Below are 18,176 nucleotides of genomic sequence, written 5' to 3' on the forward strand. Positions count from 1 at the left end.
TTTATATCTAAACTTATAATTAACAATAAAAAATACATATAATACACTCTCTACTCAACATAGAGGCATAGGATAAAGTAAATCATTTGTCTTTCTCCAATGACTTATGTCTCAGCATTTTTACTAATTAGCTTAATTTTTAACAGTTCTTTAACAGTAGCCTTAAATTTTTCATTTTTTATTTGATTTTCCGATATTTGAAAGACTTTGAGAAGCTAATTTTGCTTTTCTTTTCATTATTGCTTCTTGGCGCTTTCTTTCAATTTCTTCTGGAGTTGATAATGTTTGAGAAACTCCACTTTGTCTTGACATAATTGATGATCCAGACTGGGTTCTCCTCCATGCTCTATTATCCTGGTAACTGGAATTTGAGTTATTTGTATCCGACCTAGTGTAATTAGATATATTTGATGACATGCTATGTTGCCTAGGTATTTTCTCATCCTGTTGCATAAAACTATTTTTATTGCTTTGTAAATCGTAATATGTAAAGCTCTTGGCTTTGAAAATTTTTGATTCTTTTGGTTTTCCATTATTGTCATGATCAAAAGTATTTGGAGATTTTGAAATAGAATCTGAATTATTTTTATGAATTGTGTTTTTGTTCAAATATCCAAAACTTGCATTTGCATTACATATTTTGTCTTGAACAACAACCTTACTTGTTGTTTTATGTTTTGAATAACTGTAAATGCTTGTTGTTTTTGTTTTGGATGTTTCAACATTTTCCAAATTTTTAGATACAAAAAATTTGTTTGTGGTACCAACTTTTGATGATGTAGCAGAATTTACAGTCGAGTTAGAGCTTTTACTCAGTGTTTTATTCGAAGTATCAATTACATTTATTTCTGGCTTGGTTTCCTTGGATTTTATAATATCTTCATCATTAATTTCTAAGAATATATTATCAAAAGAATCATCTGGTAGTTCCAAAGATTTTGAATCTGTTTTACTACTAACATTTTTAAGTAATGATGAATTACTACTATTAATCCGCTCACTGCTGTGACCAGATTGTTTAGAAACACAATTTTTTTCTTGTCCAAATTCCTTTTCTTCTATCTGTTGGCTACATATAACCATCATATCTTCCATTGAGTCATCACACAAATCACTGTGTAAATTTTTTCTAATTCCTTTACATAATTCTGGAGATTTATCAACATTTTTGGGAGACTCTATTGCTGAAACCTGTAGCTGTAAACGAATTGAGTCATCTGATGGTTGTGAATGTGTTTCTATAATTAATTGACTTTCTGCATCATCAACTGCAGATGGTGTTTCATTACACTTTGTTTCAACAGTTTTAACATTACTTTGAATCGCTTGTAATTGAGCTACAAAATCTGCAATGTAAACTTTTTGTTCTTCTTGCATTAGTTTTTTCATGGGCTTATGTATGAGTGGAGAATTGGAATTTCTTTTTTTGGCCAAAAGAAAACTTCTTTTTGGTGTTTGACTGATATCCTTAGAATCTGGACTGTTATCATCATCTTTGGGTCTGTTATAATCCCAACCAACTTCATTTGGAGGGTGTTGAGTAAGTGGTTCAATTGGGCTGTCATTATAATGTAAATCTGGCGATTCAGAGTCTGGCTTGTTCAGTCTGTTTTGTATTGGAGTACTATGGCCAGCTTGGGTTTGCAATCCACCAGATTTTATGACCTTAATTTCATCGGATGATGAAGCATCCAAGTCTGTAAATAATAATGTCAGAAACAATTTAATTCAGAAGTTCATGAGTGACACTATTGAATATTTTAACTATTGTATGTAAAACATTGAATTTACCGTCATCATCGAAGAGAACAGGAGATTTCGGAACTTCTTTTGTAGCTTGTTTCCAATTTCTGTTCATGTTAAACATAAATCGAGAAAATAATTAACTACTCGCTTGACGATTCAGAGGTTAGAAATATTGGGATAAACAATAGTTCGACACATGAATCAGAAGGTCCCGATCTCCTTCCAGTCATCCCCGCTGAAAAATTTGCACAAAATGCGCGTTTAATAAGTATGAAGGAGTATCAGCGCGCACACGATTTACACCACTCATAAATCATCTCAATGAAGTACAAATCAATTCACCTCAAATTTGTTCTATCATAGGAAACGAATTTTTACATTAAGCTACAAAAATTGCACAGCGCTAAAACGAGTAGCCGGCATAAGTTCTGCTGGACCCTACATCATTGTGTCGTGTATCGAAAAACGAATATATTAAATGTATGTATCTATATATACTGCGTATATTTCAGAATCTGTCCGAATGCCCGCCACTTTTATAAGAAAGTTCGTTACAAATCGATTGGTAAGTTAGTTTTACCGACATTCAGTTCGTTAGCCCTTTTTTCACGAATAATATAGTTATTAGTTTAAAAATTAATTTCCTATGAAGCCTATCATTCATAAAATTGAATAAATAAAGTTTACGTCGGAAAAAGAAATTGATCGTTTTTTTACGGTTTTTATTTAAAAATTTATTTAAAAAATTTTGAACTATTCGACACGGTCTTCTGCTGTGATGTGCTGTATTGTTCTGCGCATAATCTAATCGCACGAAGCACATGGAGGAGTTCAAATTCCGAACGTCAGTCGGCGAGCTATGTTCACATTGACCGTGTAGGTTAGAAGTAAATATTGTATTTTTTTAGTTAATTATATCGCATAAAAAGTGATCCTCGCTACTTAATCACTATTCAAGTGTGCAAGTGTTTGACCATTTGTTGTAGTTATAATTGTTTCCGAAGTACCAATTGTTTTTTCATTAAATATAATGGAAGTCGACATGGAAAACGAACACATGTTTGAAGAAGTTGTAGAATCCAGTGAAAACGAGGGATTAAACTCTGCCGAAAGTGAAGGTAAAGAACACGATGAAGAGTCGGATAACTCTGAAGGTTCTGAAGTTAATGATAACGATAAGTCCCTTGCTAATCCTGGCTGGGCTGATGCTATGAAAAAGGTTTTAAAAACCAATAAACCAAAGAAAAAGAAGACTATTGTTCTATCAAAAGCAAAAAAAATCAATGAGGTAAAGGTACAGCCCAAAAAAGATGTATCATTCGAAATTGAGGGTGGAGATGAAAAAATCAAAGTGGAGACCTCAAAAGATATCAAAACTGAAACAAATCTGAAAGATATTCAAAATAAGGCCAAAAAGAAGGTACTTGGTATTCGTAAGAAACCTTCAGCACTTGACCGAAATCGTGAAAAACGTTTACAGAGAATGGCTACAAAGTATGTATTAATTAAATTCGGTAAAAATAAATCAATTAAATTAAATATAATTTTATAAAGTGACACATAAATTAATGAATTTTTTTCCAGTGGTGTTGTACAACTGTTTAATGCCGTTAGAAAACAGCAAAAAGAAATAGAGGATAAATTAGAGGAGGCAGGTCCTCGTGAAGGTAAACGAGACAAAGCTTTGAAAGAAATAAGCAGAAAAAAATTCTTAGATGTATTAATGGGAGCAAAAAATAATGAATCAAAGAATGAAAATACAACAGAAGATATCCAAGAAATCAAAGAGGAAAACGATGAGGTATATTTCAGCCTATTATTAATATAATTATTAGAATAATTTTTATTTTTATGAAATTTAATTCATATTTTAGGGTGATAAGAAACGCTGGAGTGTACTGGAAGACGACTTTGGGATGAAAGCAAATTTGAAAGACTGGGACAAGAATGTTTCTGATGAAAGTGACTCATCAGCGCCTGAAGAAGATGTTGACTGTGATTAATGGTGTTTGCACTTGTGAAATAATAAAATATGTAATATTTTGTTTTCACAAGTTTTAAATTTTGTATGTATATATGTAATATATTTATATCAATGAACAAAAATTTAAAACTAAATTGAAGTCATTAAATTCACATTTTATTTCATACCATAACAGTAAGTTAAGTATTTGTAACATTGATTGCTAATAGTGCTTCAATGATTATGCATCTCACAAATAGCATTCAAATTCCATTTACATGTATACATATGATACAACAAGTGAATACCATAGATAGTTACAAGCTTGGATTATTTTATTTAGTTGAAAGCTTTATCAAGAGTTTTTCTTAAATCTTTTTTAAGTATCTTTCATGTGGAATCAAATATCACTATTAATAGTTCATTGCATAGATGCGAAAATTTGAATGAATTTGGTTTCTATGATTCATTGAAGAACAATGAATCAATATCAATGAAAAAAAAAAGAATTAAAGACCATGTTGTTCTATACATAAGTCAAACGGATCCTATCACGCGTATCATTGAATTTGTGCAGATTTTTGGACGGATTATTAATATCCGTTTTTCTACCTTTGAATCAATCTACCCTTTCAAGTACGTATTTTTTCACAATATAAATCGATTACCTAATTGGTCGTTCCAATGTAAACTTTTTTTATAAAACTTATGCGTATATATTTACATAAATTAACTAATAGTTTACACACTCAATGTATAGCAATATTAAATTATAAATATATACACAGAGATTTTGTAATCTCTTAAATATCTTTGTTTTTTATCTTGATTAGTTTCTCTTTAAAGAAAATTTAAGACTTATATACAATTTGTTAAATTGAAAAGATATTATTTTATTACACTGAAATTTAGCGTTTGGATATCTATACATCAACAATAAAATCATATTTTATGTAAAATTATCATTTAGACAGAATCTTTGGGTAGAAATTGATGTTACTCGATAGAAGCGAAAAATCGCTTCTAATTCGTGTGTAATCCACGTAGATTGAAAAGCGCCGAGTATCAAGAACAATGATGATTTTCTAATTATTGATATAACACGGAACAAACATCGCTCTAAAATATCCATTTAACACTCGACAGGAGCTGGATTAGAGCTTCGCACAATAAATGACGTACATCACAGTTATTGTATGCATTAGGTAGTAGTTTAGACAGTCTTTAAACGCGACTCTCTCGTATATCAGCAAGAGTCTCGAAATTTTTGGTCTCCTCTTCGTCGACGTCGTCGTTGTCGTCATCGATATCGATTATCGCGTTCGCGACGCCGACTCGATCGTCATCGCCGTCGTCGAGATTCCAGTTGGTCATGTTCACGGATAACCGACTGATTTGGCTGCCGTCGTTGCTGGTCCTATGAAAAGGCGACGAATAAATCATCTGTGGCAGGAAATCGAGTCCTGGATGAGCGTCCGTCGCTCGATGGGTCTGGAGTGCTTCTTCATACGTAGCCGGATGCAAATCGGTAATGGGATCGGCGCTCAGACGACGGCTGCTGACGACGTTCCGACAATTCATGGTCTCGTTGTGCTCGCGTCGGCGTTGATAGCTGCTGTAGCCGTGACTGCTCGTCGGATACTCTGCAGAGTAACGTCAAATAAAGATAAAAAAAAGTCTTTATACCTAGGAAGTAGTCAAAACGCAAAATCGTACGTCTTACCGGAAACGCTGTGACGATCTTGCGAGCTCGGTCTCTGCGATCGTCTGGATCTGTGCTCTCGTCTGCGCTGGTATCTCGCCTCGTTGTCGGACTCGCTGTTGCCCTGTTGTAGCGAAATCGGCCGAGCTCTTCTAGTGTGACGGAACGACGAAGCGACGGTACTGGACTCGTCGTTCATCGCGTCCAGCGAGTAAAAGGTAGCGTCGTCGAGCGGATTCGTTCGAAGAGACGGATTGCGCGTCTGCCGCAATCGATGCCGATCAGTCACTTCGTCGTCGTCGTCGTCGTTAAAAGGCAGCTCGGCGCAATCGAACGGATTAGCGAATATCCGAGGACAGTTGAAGGAGCTCGATCCGTTGCCGAGTTCCAAATCTTTCGATCTTTCATCATCGGCCGCAGGAGCGTCGCGACGATCATTGCTTGAGCTGCCACTCGTTGGTGGCTGCTGCTGGTGCGCGTCCATCTCGCATTCCGGCAGGTTTGCTAGTCTGTACACGCAGTGATATTATAATTACAAGCGATTTTGTCGCAATGAGTATTCGAGACAAACCTATGAAGAAGAATTTCGGAATAGGATGGAGGCATGTCGGCACCCTCCTCTTTGCCGTAGATGCTCTCGTAGGTGGGCGGTGGAAAGCAGCCGATGGAGCCCATGCTATCCTTGCTGGGAGTCTCCGGGCTGGTGCGCAGCTGCGATCGGACCGAGACATGCTGATGGGTCGCAGGGGAGCTCGAGTGAGGTCTCTGCGGATTCGAGCCTCCGCGTTGGGCGCGCATCACGTTCTCGCCCAGTTCCATCAGATCGAGACCTGCAACGACAATTTTTTTAATTATAAAAATACAAAAGATACAAGCTGCACTTGCAAAAAATTAGTGCCATTTATCACACGCAGTGCTCACAAAAATAGAAGCCACGCGATTGGAATTGTGGCTCGCCAAAGTCAATATCTTTGAGTCTTTAGCATCGTGGAATTTTCCTTTTAGTATCAAGCTCAACTTAAGAATGAAAAGCTTCAAAACTTTACCTCAAGCTAAATTATTTTTGCAGAATTCCTATGGAACTATGGAACTATGGATTTGAGGAAAAAATTATACTGATGAATAAGTTTTTTGATAAATTTTAAGAATCCATCGTTTTTGAGTTAAAATTCCAAAAATTTCTTTATATTTTTTCATTTTCTAGTCGCCATTTTTTGTATTAATTGGAATCGTCATAACTTTAAGTGAAGGACCCATCGACACTTTATTTGTACCGAAGACGCCAGGATTCAAAAGATTTTCATGTGAAAATTCACGTTCATTCTAATTCATTCTGAGCAGTAACATGGACAGATTATTGTATTAAAATTTCAGGGTGATAAAATTAATGGTTTTTTCTTAATCGTTCCCACCGCGATTTTTTCGTTTTTTTTCAAATAATTTTAACAGACGACACTGGGTGGCAAAAAATTACAAAAACATTTTTTCATGTAGTATAAGGTCAATAAAGTATGTTTATAAAGTTTCATTAAGATACGTCGTTTTATACAAATAAATCTTTGAAAAAACATTTTTTCTTTTTAATTTGGAGGGAGGTCCCTTTAAAGTTTTCGTAAGCGAATTTAGATACATAGATACATCGTTCGCTCGTAAAAAGACAGCTCCATTTTTTTGCTTATAACTTTTTAACCACATCGATTTTGGTGATAAGGGTTTCGGGGGTGTATTCTACGGGACATTTGCTAAGTAAGTAAGCAAAAAGAAAATAGATTTTTTGATCAAGGTCTCATGAGAGCCTCCCCTTAATGGGTTAAAATATCTGTTAAAGTCACAACATCGTCTTTTCAGCGCATTATAAAAAATGAACAGAAAAAATCTGGGTGAAGTTTTTAATAAGCAGAAAGTTAGAATATAAGACGACGTTAGACATACAAGACAATTTTCACTCACCGCTAGTGTCGCTCTGCAATTGGGTGAATATCGAGCCGTCGACGACGAGCATCCTGCCGTGGGGCAGCAAAATGATGGTCGGCGTGGCCATGCTGTGCATTTGCTGCTGATTGCGATGCAAGTGCGACAATGGTCCGTTATAATCGCCGATCCTCGATTGCTGCAGACCCGCTGCGCCGGCCTGTCTGGCAGCGTGACGATTATAATGACGATGCGATTGCTGCTGAGCAGCGAAAATTGAGCTGGCAGTCCTGCTCTGGTTGGCAGTGGAATTGTTATTGATACCGTTGGCATTGACAGCACTGACACCGGTGGCGGTCCCCAGCACCCAAGAACCGAGAGGGCCGTTCCGAGCGCAGCGATCCTCCGCCGAGCAGGGGGTCGTCGTCGATTCGCCGCCACCGGTGCAGCAGCAACTCGACGAAGAAGACGACGAGGAGCCGCAGTTCCAGCGGCGCAGGCTGCGAAAGATGGGCACGCCCCAACAGCAGTAAGCCAGCAGGCAGAGCACGACAATGAGCACGAGGAGGGCGGCTATGCCCTGGCCATCGTGCTGGTGGCCCTCGAAGAGTCCTAGGCTGCTGCTCACGCTACTGCCGCCGCCAAGATCGTAGGCCAGGTCGTAACCTGCGCCAACGCTCCCAGCCGTGTGCAAGTGCTTGTGGTGGTTCACACTGCTGCTACTGCTGGAGTCGCTGATCGACGGACCGTTGCCGAATGTCATTGCTGCCCCGATCTTGGCTGATTCTCCTGGAAATAAAAAAGATACACTCTTAGTTTTTCACGTCTATGAATGCTTGGAATCAACGGGGCAGATCGTGTTAATAAAATCGATTTAAAGCTCATTGATTTTGATTGATTTCAGTAACGCTTACATTTAAGATCTCATCTTCTGCCATTGGATTAAGTCAATCCATCCCGCGATCGTTATTTAATAATGTAACGTGCCAAAAAATAACTACTCGAGACGAGCTGACGCGATGAAAATTTGATCAATTTTCTATTCGTTTTTCGCGAGTCAACGACCTATCACGCCGCACAGCCTATATACAGCTTTAAAAATGCTCACGGTAACTGTATATAGATATGGGTCAGATTCAGAATTTTTTAAATAAACCTGCGGGCGAGGTTCACGGATTTTCCTGAAATTTTGGTATGTTATAGTACATGATAAAAAAGTGCCAAAACCAAAATTTTGGACCCCCTCCCCCCTCCTACCCTCCTCCTCCCCTATAGACGTCCATTTTCTATCTATATTTTTTCTGAAGGCCTGAAGCTATTAAAAAATCTGAAAAAATTCATGAAGGTACTTTTCAACAATCCAAACAATCTTGAATTTTTTCAGATTTTTCGAGTGCTTCAGGCCTTCAGAAAAAATCATTGAAAATTTAAATTATTTTATTTTCGGTGAAATGGTTCGATATACCAGACCGGAGTATTTTTTTCTGAATTCTGACATCAAAAAACGATTCCTTGAATTTTTTCAGAATTTTTCATTCATGTCCATTCAGCCTAGAGCTGAAAAACCGATTTTTTTCTCGAAAATAATTTTTTTAAGGCGCTACGGAACCTCAAAAAATCTGGAAAAAATTTTTTCTCATTTTGTTCATCAAAATACATAATCTCAAATTTTTTCAGATTTTTTAATTGAAGGCGATAGCGTCTGGAGCCGAAAAACGTTATTTTTAACAAAAAAGGTTCCTGGAACCCGATGGTTCCAATAAAAAAATTTGAAAAAATTTTTTTTGAATTCCTTGTCAAATTTTAATAAATTTTGACCATTTCAAAAGTTCGATTGAAGCTTCCTAGCTCATTCTAGAGCATAACAAAGATTAATGCGAAATTCTGAAGACATCTGAAAAAAATGTAAATATGTTGAATGTCAAGGCATAATTATGACAAGGCCAAAATTTGTTACAAATCGACATGTACTTTAAAATATCGCTACGCTAATACGGCATAATATTCCGTTTTTTGAGCTAATTATTGATGTATCTTTCAGGTATTCAATTTTCAAGGGCATAAGTTTAAAAATCAGCATCTTTTATCGGTTACTAACTGCCGGTCTAATTGTTAAAATTTGAACAAATTCACAATGGGAATTTGTCGATTGAAAATCAATATTTGATATCTAGACATGAAAAATCTGTGGGAATGCGTGGAAAAGAACAAAACAACATCGTCCACATGTGTTTTAAAACATCAATTATCACTAGTTTCGACCAATTCGAAATGCAAATATTTGATAATTTATCTATAAATTATATTAAAATAATTTTCGTTTGTTTTTTTAATTGGCATGCAGTGAGTCACGTAAAAATCAAAAATTGATACAGGTTAAGAGTTTAAATAAATTTTCAAATGTGTTCATCTTAGCGATCTTGAAAATATGTTTATGCCAATACATTTTCCGTCTTTTTATACTTTTCCGAAAAACCCGTGTGGAAGAAGATCGTTCATCAATCGAGATTCCAGTGAGTTTTGTGAAAAAATATATGCTGAAATTATGAAAGTCGTAATCCGTCAACTATTCAACGATTTTTATAGGCTCGAAACTAACCTACGATCCATCATGGACAGGCCCTTTAAACGTGAAACGATCAATGACCAGCTTACCCGGTCTGGTTATTTTCATTCTTCTTTTTATCTACTGGGTTGGTGTAACCTGTTATGGTAAATAAATCTGCATTTTTTATATTCCCTTTACTATTTTATAATTATGTTGATTGCAAAATTTTTCCATGCAGCTTTCGTAGACGGAGACCAAAAGAAATCCTTTGCTTCTATAAGTGACTCTGATCTTAGCATTTATTTGACCAGCTCTGTAAAAATGTTATGCGATGTGAAGTAATAATTCATTTGTATGAAAATTTACGAAATGAGGCAGCTTAATTATTTTTATGAAAATTTCAGATGGATCATAATAGGGATTCTGCTAATTGCTGTTTTGTTATCGTTATTTTATCTTGTCTTATTGAGAATTACAACCGAGGCTATGTTTTACTGGTCGCTTTTTTTAATTCTGGTGACGATTGTTTTGATCATGTCTTGGTTCAGCTATTTGTTGGTGAAGGCGTGGCCGTGGAACCAGTATGACAAACCCTTAATGTTGGCCAGGAACATCATAATATCTATACTGCTTGTGTGGACTATAATATTACTGCCTGTGGCGGGGACAGAAGAAGCTAAATCTTTGCAGGTAGCTTGTGAAATCATACAAGAATTGACCAAGTAAGCAGCCTCTTTATGACTTTTTTCATCGCCTACTTGTAAAACCAGTATAGACTGTAATAATGCTCTTTTTTAGAGCTGTGGTGTTTTTCCCGTCACTTTTTATTTGCTCGCTGCTGGTCTACATAATCCTATTCGCAATGGCAGGTGTGTGCATTGCCGTCCAGTGGTCACTTCAATCTATCGATGGACTACCAGAATCGTTTCTCATAATCAATTATATCATCGAAATCTTGTGTTTGATCTGGTTCAACTGCTTCCTATCCGCCTTCTTGAAGCTTATCGCTTCTGGGAGTTACGCCACTTGGTACTGGACGAGGAACAAGCAAGAAGTACCAAAATTCACGACTATGCGGTTTATCGGGATTACTTTGAGGCACATATTCACACATGCTATTTTGCCATGATATTTTGCGTGATTATTTAATAAGTAAAATAAAATCGACTCATTGCAGATACTACGTGGGCACTTCAACAATTTGTTCATGCATTTTGCCAGCTAGCCACGGATTGACTCAAGCTTATATGATGCTCCACGGTACGACCTACCTAGAGTCCGCCAAGTGCGCCAGTAATCTGTTGCATAGAAATGAGCGAGTCAACAAAATTTACGAAGTTGGTAACACCTTCCCATTTGTGGTGCAATATAATTCAACAGCAATAATTTCTCGTATTTGATCTGTCCCTTAGAAGGTCAAGGATGTGGGATTTTATATCTGGATCTCGGTCGGAAGCGGTTCCTGTATCTTGTATAAGGCCGTATTGTTGATCATGTCAATGGAAGAATCTCAGAGCTCATGGGCTCAACTGCTCGCTTGTTTTATCATTTTGCGGACGGTGTATTGGATGTTTGGTTTGCTGCAAGTGGCTGTCGATACCGTCTTCATCTGCATATTTGAAGATTTTGAAGTCAACGGCAATAGTGTAAGGCCTCATTATATGTTGGATAAACTGAAGATGCTCATTTCCGAAATTAAAATCAAGCAATAGAATTTTTATGAATTATTTCTACCTGTATTGATCTTTAACAAAATACAAACACATTTACAACTGATTAACGTTTATTCGTGAGATAAAAATTTGAACCTATCTAAATGAATGAAAATCAACATTAACGCGAAACGGTCGACACTGTACTTGCATAATTGAGTAGTAACTAAAGTGACCCACGTAATCAAAGCGATTCGCCTTTTTCTACTTTGAATATGCAATATTACATGTTCAAGTAAAAAAAATTGCGCCACTTAGGTCGATTCGGTTAATCAAGTTCGCAGAAGGTCAAATTAACAAATTTTCTACAGGCAAACATCAAGTAGATCATAAAAAAAAGTTCTTTTCCCTTTTTCCTTCCAACGTAACAATCGTATTCACTTCTCTTTAGGGTCAGTCCAATATCGCTCATTTATCCCGTGCAAATGAAAACTATCTTAAATTGCTTCTCTTACTCATATATATAGATCCTGACGAGAGAGAAGAGAATCAACTATTTTAATTATTCTGCTTGAAGAGTTGTCGCACACGTATGTCTCACGAGTTGTAGGTATTTCAATTATCTTACAATTATTGTACTGCGTTTAAATATTAGACCAACGTACGAATTTTTGAGAAAACTCAATTTTTATTAGATTAACTCAAATTCGTTCAAACTGAAATTATCTGGAGTTATCTTGGTTCAATTTGAGAATCGATTCTATACAAGAGCGGAGAAAACTACGGCTGCGTCAGCTGGGTTGTGGTCACCACGAGTTGAACTGTTTTATATATAATTTTCTCTCGTACGCGAAACCCGATTGCGAATATAGTTTTTTGACTCAAACGCAACTTTTATAAAGTAAAATTATAGTAAACTGTAGCGCAAAATTTATCCCATAAGAATAGAACGGAAGTATACAAGTTGACTCTGAAAATTTAAGATTGATATGTAAAGCCTCGTATCCGTGTTGATCGTCGATATTAATTCGAAAAAATTGTAAATATGTTACCATGTAAGCGTGATCTGTTCATAAGTTTTCTTTCGAGCGGAAAAATTAGCCGTCCTTGGTAATTCTCAACGCTTTTGCATATACTTTCGTAATTCTCGGATTCGAGCGATTCCACGCTTGTAACGGTGACCAGTCGAACTTATACAATTTATCGATATATCTGTGAAAAAGTTTCAGCATTTTGAAATGTTTTTCATGCAAAAAAACAAGCAAACTAGTCGATTATCAAAGCTTTTTGGGAGCCATTTATAACTATTGAAAAGCAGTTGACGCCATTGGAAAATAAAATTAACTTTTCATTCCGATTCACAGATGATCACGCGAACGTCTCCATGCGCTTCTCACAGGAGAAAAATTGTGCACTTCTGCATTTTGCATGTAGGAGGTGAAAGCGCTGCGTTTTTTTTCTCTGCAATCGAGCGAGTGATCGATCACGAGCGTGTGAAATACGAGTTCATGCATGAAATCAAGGTATCACAATGATCGCCAGATCCTGGTTTTCTCGACGATAAGGTCTTTCTGTCATTGTGTATTGCGGACTCGAGCGTAAACACACATTATGCATCCAAGTTGGCCAAGAGTCAACGCGTGTAAAGCATTTGACGCGCGTTTACACACACAATATAATATGTATACGTGACATTTTCTCGCCTCTGAAATACACTAATGTGTGTGTGTTCGTGCGTTCACAAAAATCGTAATATTTACTTGTATTACGTCTATACACATACAATAACTTGCCAAACGATTCGCATACATTATGATTCCACATCGCACGACGCTTCAAAAAAAAAAAAAAAAAAAAAAAGAAAAAGACAAGAAAGCGAAAGTCGCCGCGGTGGCTATAACTGCAGTTAGTCGAGCGTCGCGACAACGAAGAGGCACTATTTACAGTTTCACGCGCTTGCGACACTTGAAATATATAGGGTAACCGCACCAATGAATGACCGAGTTGTTGTTTTTTACGTTTTGAAGAACTGCAAAAATTCAATGATTGACACTAAATAAAAACTAAATATATCATCGCATAGTTAATTAAGTGTTCAATCAATTAAAAATATTGAAAAATCATTTTAGCATCGTGATTATTATTAAAAATTGTGATTTAACGTGTCACCTCAAACCCGCCAGTTAATGACCACTTGCCGAAAATATCTCCATTGAATGACCGTTCGACGTCCAGTAAATGACCGATACAATATCGTACGACGTTTTTACAAAATTAAACATTAACATTCGTTTAGATAATCAACACTATTCGTAAATAATTGTTACTAGTTCAGTAGTGGTCGAATTAGTACTGATTGAATTGGTTTTACTTAAAAATCAATACAAATAGATTAATAATAAACTTAACCTGTATACTATTGTATTCTCAAAGAATCGGTCACTTATTGGTCGTATGCAAATCGACGCTTTGAACCAGTGAATGACCACAAAAAATTTTCAATATTTTTTTATGCGTAGTTAATGCAACTTATATGGGTTGAAAGTTGATTAAAATTATAGGTATAACATTGTTTCATGTTGGAAAACTATTATAAATTAGATTAACATTCGTACATTCAATTTATAAGTGATAATTGATCATGTGGTCATTCACTGGTACCCGGTCATTGATTGGTCCGACTACCCTATATGCAATGTGAGCCTGCATTGACGTACGGCTTTTGCGTTATATATTCGCGGGCCTCTCTAATGGCAAAGTTAATATCGTCATTGGCGCGCACGACAGCTAAGCTCTACATTGTTATACGTTTTTTATACGCACGACGACGACAAAGTTCGTACATTCATATATGGTCAAATCCCAAAATAAAATGCAGTTTCAAAAAATAAATGTAGATATGCTTTCGATAGGAAATTTCCTCAGCTTTCCAATAGTGATTTCAGATTTTCCGAAATACTCAATTTTCATAAGAAAAAATAAAAAATAAACCAAAAAGTTTACTTTTTCCGTACTGAATTTTTCGATATATTTAACCCTCAATGTTTGATGGCGATTTTCTCGGCGAAATTTGAATATTTTGGAAAATCTAATAATACCATCGGAAATCTGAGAAAATTTCCTATCGAATACAGTAGTCAGTTACTTTTTTTAGTTGAGTTTTGATACTTTTTTAATGACTTGGAAATCGAGTAATAATTCGTATTTGCGTGAAAAGATGACTTTTCGGCATCTTAAACACAAAAGTGACCAAAAAAAAATTACCTATTGTCAAATTTTCATGTTCACGCGTTTTTTCTCTTTCCTAGGACCTCAAGGAACAATCCCATGTAAGCAGCGCCAGTACGATTATTATGGGCCAATACTGGCACAACACTGGCTGTCAGTACTGGTTTTTTTTCATTTTGGTCCAGTACTGGCTGGATACTGAAGCAACTATGTGTAAATCAACGCATAGCCATGACTATATCTGCTTTATTCTGTCTTTTTTTAAAAATAAAAACAGCTAAAAATAAAAAAAAAAGTACTATGTAGTCAAGAAAAACTTGGGTCACAAGAAGAAGCGCTTGAGAGCTTGCAGTGGAATCGTATACCCCAGTAAGCGCGGATAAAATAGCAAGCAGTATCGTTCACATTACTTATTCATCCCATACAGCAGTAGCTCCGAACCATACCGTCGTTGCCGTTGTCGCGACGTACGCGCGCTAAAATTTGATGAGTTTTTTTTATCATCCCGCGCAGTCCGCTGGATGCCAGTGGCAATAGGAATTATTTGTGCATCGAGCGGCACTGATCAATATTACAAACGACGAGCAAATACAAATGCAGAGAGGCGTGATTCTTTTCACCGATTATTACGCATTGCGCTCAAGATCGTCCTGCACGCGCGTATTACTATATGTATAAAATGTATGTAGTTGCAAAGGCCGACTCTAGTTTGATCGTGGCAGCAATCGAAATGGGTCGCGTTTCCTCATACGTGCAGCGTGCGTGTGTACTGCAATTTAATCAATGCGATCTTCAATATATATGGGTCAAAATAATACTTTTTTACAAAACCGTGTAACCGTGTATACCGTACAAAACCGTATTAGCGCATATTATACATATATCATGCGATAAACAGTGCCACACTTGCATAATAAGCTCTCGACGAGCGAAGAATTTATCGACTTACATTTCACGCTCGCACGATCGCAACATTATGAACGCGCGCGATAATGCGGCGACTGTGCCGAGATGTGAGGGTATTGGCAGGTAATATATTATGAGCTTCAATGTATCTTTATTATACTTCGATAACACGTCCGGGTGAGAAAGGAAGAGAGATATACAAAAAAATTAGTAATTTTATAAGATTATGCGCGAGTCGAATATGAGAAAATCAGTAACTCGTGAAGATTCATTAAATCTTGAATTCGTAGCGCTAATAGCATTTCTGTATTCGTGAAATTCATCACGCTGCGAGAGACACACGACTTTCTTTTCTTCCATAGACTCAAGGGAGCAGAAGAGAATTGCGTTTAGAAAATGCGATACTGCAGTCGAATGACAATGTTATATAAGGAAATTTCTTTTACTTTGTTCGCTGTTTTCTGTTTCCGAGCTGATTCAGCGCGGTCGCGAGGTTTTCAGCTCGCTACAATCAAAACTAGCTCGTAATTCCACTGAAAAAATTAATGAAGATATGCTTTCGATAGGAAATTCCTTTGGCTTTCTCATGGTGTAGTCAGATTTTCGATGAATTTCCATTTCACGAGGAAAAATCGAAATTAAACCTCAAAGATCACTTTTTCCGTACCGAGTTTTTCTAGATATTTAGCTTGGCATGTTTGATAGCGATTTTCTCGGTGAATGTGCGACTTGTCGGAAAATCTGATACCACCATTGGAAAGCTGAGAAAATTTCCTATCGAACACAGAAGTCAGTTATTTTTTTTAGATGAGTTTTCGCGACTTAGAAATTGAGTAATTAGCCGTATTTACGAGAAAACGTGATTTTTTGTCCTCTAAATCACAAAAGTAGTTATAAAAGTAAGCACTATTGAAATTTCAATGGTTCCTACGTGGTTACATGTTCCTAGGATTCCCAAAAACATTCCCCAGGGACGCGTATCCACGTAGGTTGAAAAAAAATTTGCTTCACCGCAAAATTCTACCTCAAAAAATGCGTTTACATACCAGCGGCCCGAAAGTAGCACTTCCCGGCCGCTGCGCTAAACGGGATATTGCTATTTCGGGCCCGGGGTATGTAAAATCGTATACTGGCCTACGGGAAAAAAAGAAAGCCTCAGTGCACTTGCTATTTCATGTGCCCTGGGACTTTTCTATTTTTCCCGGCCTAGGGCAGTAATATACTATTCATTTAAGGGGGGGGGGGGTATGGTGCTGATTTATCGATTTTGTTTAAATTTTTCAATTTTTTTTTACTAGTAAAAAAAAAAAATTTATTTCTACAATGTACATGTGAAAGTACACGACTTCGAGAGTATTTTGTGAAAATTTCATAAAAAAATTTTCATTTTTGGACCTTTGAGAGCAAATCTACGGAAAAGTCGTGAAAATTCTGGTGAGGAACGTAACTTTTCACTGAATCATCTGAAACGAAAAATGCAAAATTACCTCATTAGTTTGAGTTTTATTAGGTACTGACGTAGAGTTTTTTCCATTATAATGATTTTTCGAATTTTGACGTAATTTTGAAGTTGAAAAAAACGTTAAAATTGCGTCCAGACATGAAAAATCGACCTTTTTTTCGGAAAAGTTGTTATAAAGAAAAAAAAATTTTGGAAGAATCGAAATATCTCGACGTCAGTACCTGCTCAAAGGGTTTATAAAGAACTGTGCAAATTTTCAAAAGGATCGGTTGAATACTTTTTGAGTGATGTTCCTCCCCGATTTGAGAAATGTCATTTCGAGGAATCGCAGTTCAAAGATCCAACATTTTACGTCAAGATTTTTCAAATCGGTGAGGAACGTCACTCAAAAAGTATTCAACCGATCCGTTTGAAAATTTGCACAGTTCTTTATAAACCCTTTGAGCAGGTACTGACGTCGAGATATTTCGATTTTTTCGAAATTTTTTTATTTATAACGAATTTTCTGAACAAAATGAATTGACGTGAAATGCCACATATGGCATATAGTAATCGAATTAAAAGTTCAATATTTTCGTCAATTTTGCTCAGATTGGGCAGAAATTTTTACAGAATACTCTAGAAAGTATAAACAATCAAATAAAACAATAAAAATATCAAAATTTTTCGAGGTCAGGACCATACCCCCCCCTTAAGGGGGGGGGTATGGTGCTGATTTATCGATTTTTTAAAATTTTTTCAATTTTTTTTTACTAGTAAGAAAAAAAAAAATTATTTCTACAATGCACATGTGAAAGTACATGACTTCGGGAGTATTTTGTGAAAATTTCATAAAAAAATTTTCATTTTTGGACCTTTGAGAGCAAATCTACGGAAAAGTCATGAAAATTCTGGTGAGGAACGTAACTTTTCACAGAATCATCCGAAACGAAAAATGCAAAATTACCTCATTAGTTTATGAGTTTTATCAGGTACTGACGTAGAGTTTTTTCAATTATAGTGATTTTTCGAATTTTGACGTAATTTTGAAGTTGAAAAAAACGTTAAAATTGCGTCCA

General features: G+C 36.3%; 3 protein-coding genes across 4 annotated transcripts in view; 1 reads left to right on the forward strand and 2 right to left on the reverse strand.

The window, feature by feature from the left end:
• Positions 1-16: 16 nt before the first annotated feature.
• LOC106648263 lies at positions 17-2,245 on the reverse strand. 2 transcript variants are annotated; one of them, XM_014365012.2, is made up of 3 exons: positions 2,089-2,245; positions 1,792-1,981; positions 17-1,697 (listed from the first exon to the last, which is right to left on the reverse strand). In XM_014365012.2, the coding sequence occupies exons 2-3, from the start codon at positions 1,865-1,867 to the stop codon at positions 172-174; spliced, it is 1,602 nt and encodes a 533-aa protein (XP_014220498.1). In that variant the 5' UTR covers positions 1,868-1,981; positions 2,089-2,245; the 3' UTR covers positions 17-171. The 2 variants fall into 2 exon arrangements, with proteins under 2 accessions (XP_014220498.1, XP_014220497.1); XM_014365011.2 differs by having other exon boundaries at positions 1,792-2,245.
• Positions 2,246-2,594: 349 nt separating this feature from the next.
• LOC106648293 (RRP15-like protein) lies at positions 2,595-3,812 on the forward strand. Its single transcript, XM_014365061.2, has 3 exons — positions 2,595-3,240; positions 3,331-3,547; positions 3,621-3,812. The coding sequence occupies exons 1-3, from the start codon at positions 2,777-2,779 to the stop codon at positions 3,747-3,749; spliced, it is 810 nt and encodes a 269-aa protein (XP_014220547.1). The 5' UTR covers positions 2,595-2,776; the 3' UTR covers positions 3,750-3,812.
• An 804-nt stretch (positions 3,813-4,616) lies between these two features.
• Positions 4,617-18,176, reverse strand: part of LOC106648103 — a 21,852-nt gene continuing 8,292 nt past the window's right edge. The window contains exons 2-5 of the mRNA XM_023462062.1: positions 7,362-8,111; positions 5,983-6,241; positions 5,433-5,920; positions 4,617-5,352 (exon numbers count right to left, since the gene is read on the reverse strand). Of these exons, the coding sequence (XP_023317830.1) occupies positions 4,934-5,352; positions 5,433-5,920; positions 5,983-6,241; positions 7,362-8,085 (1,890 nt within the window). The 5' untranslated portion in view covers positions 8,086-8,111 and the 3' untranslated portion in view covers positions 4,617-4,933. The remainder of the gene's footprint in view (positions 5,353-5,432; positions 5,921-5,982; positions 6,242-7,361; positions 8,112-18,176) is intronic.

The sequence above is a fragment of the Trichogramma pretiosum genome, unplaced genomic scaffold (genome assembly GCF_000599845.2).
Source record: "Trichogramma pretiosum strain Unisexual culture from Peru unplaced genomic scaffold, Tpre_2.0 scaffold20, whole genome shotgun sequence".
Lineage (NCBI taxonomy): Eukaryota > Metazoa > Arthropoda > Insecta > Hymenoptera > Trichogrammatidae > Trichogramma > Trichogramma pretiosum.

Bases quoted from the DNA above. Each gene is read 5' to 3' on its own strand.
- LOC106648263 (XM_014365012.2), bottom strand. From the start codon at position 1,867: ATGTTTAACATGAACAGAAATTGGAAACAAGCTACAAAAGAAGTTCCG. The intron at 1,698-1,791 runs GTAAATTCAATG...TATTATTTACAG, and splicing joins TGTTCTCTTCGATGATGACG to ACTTGGATGCTTCATCATCC.
- LOC106648293 (XM_014365061.2), top strand. From the start codon at position 2,777: ATGGAAGTCGACATGGAAAACGAACACATGTTTGAAGAAGTTGTAGAA. The intron at 3,241-3,330 runs GTATGTATTAAT...ATTTTTTTCCAG, and splicing joins TTACAGAGAATGGCTACAAA to TGGTGTTGTACAACTGTTTA. The intron at 3,548-3,620 runs GTATATTTCAGC...TTCATATTTTAG, and splicing joins TCAAAGAGGAAAACGATGAG to GGTGATAAGAAACGCTGGAG.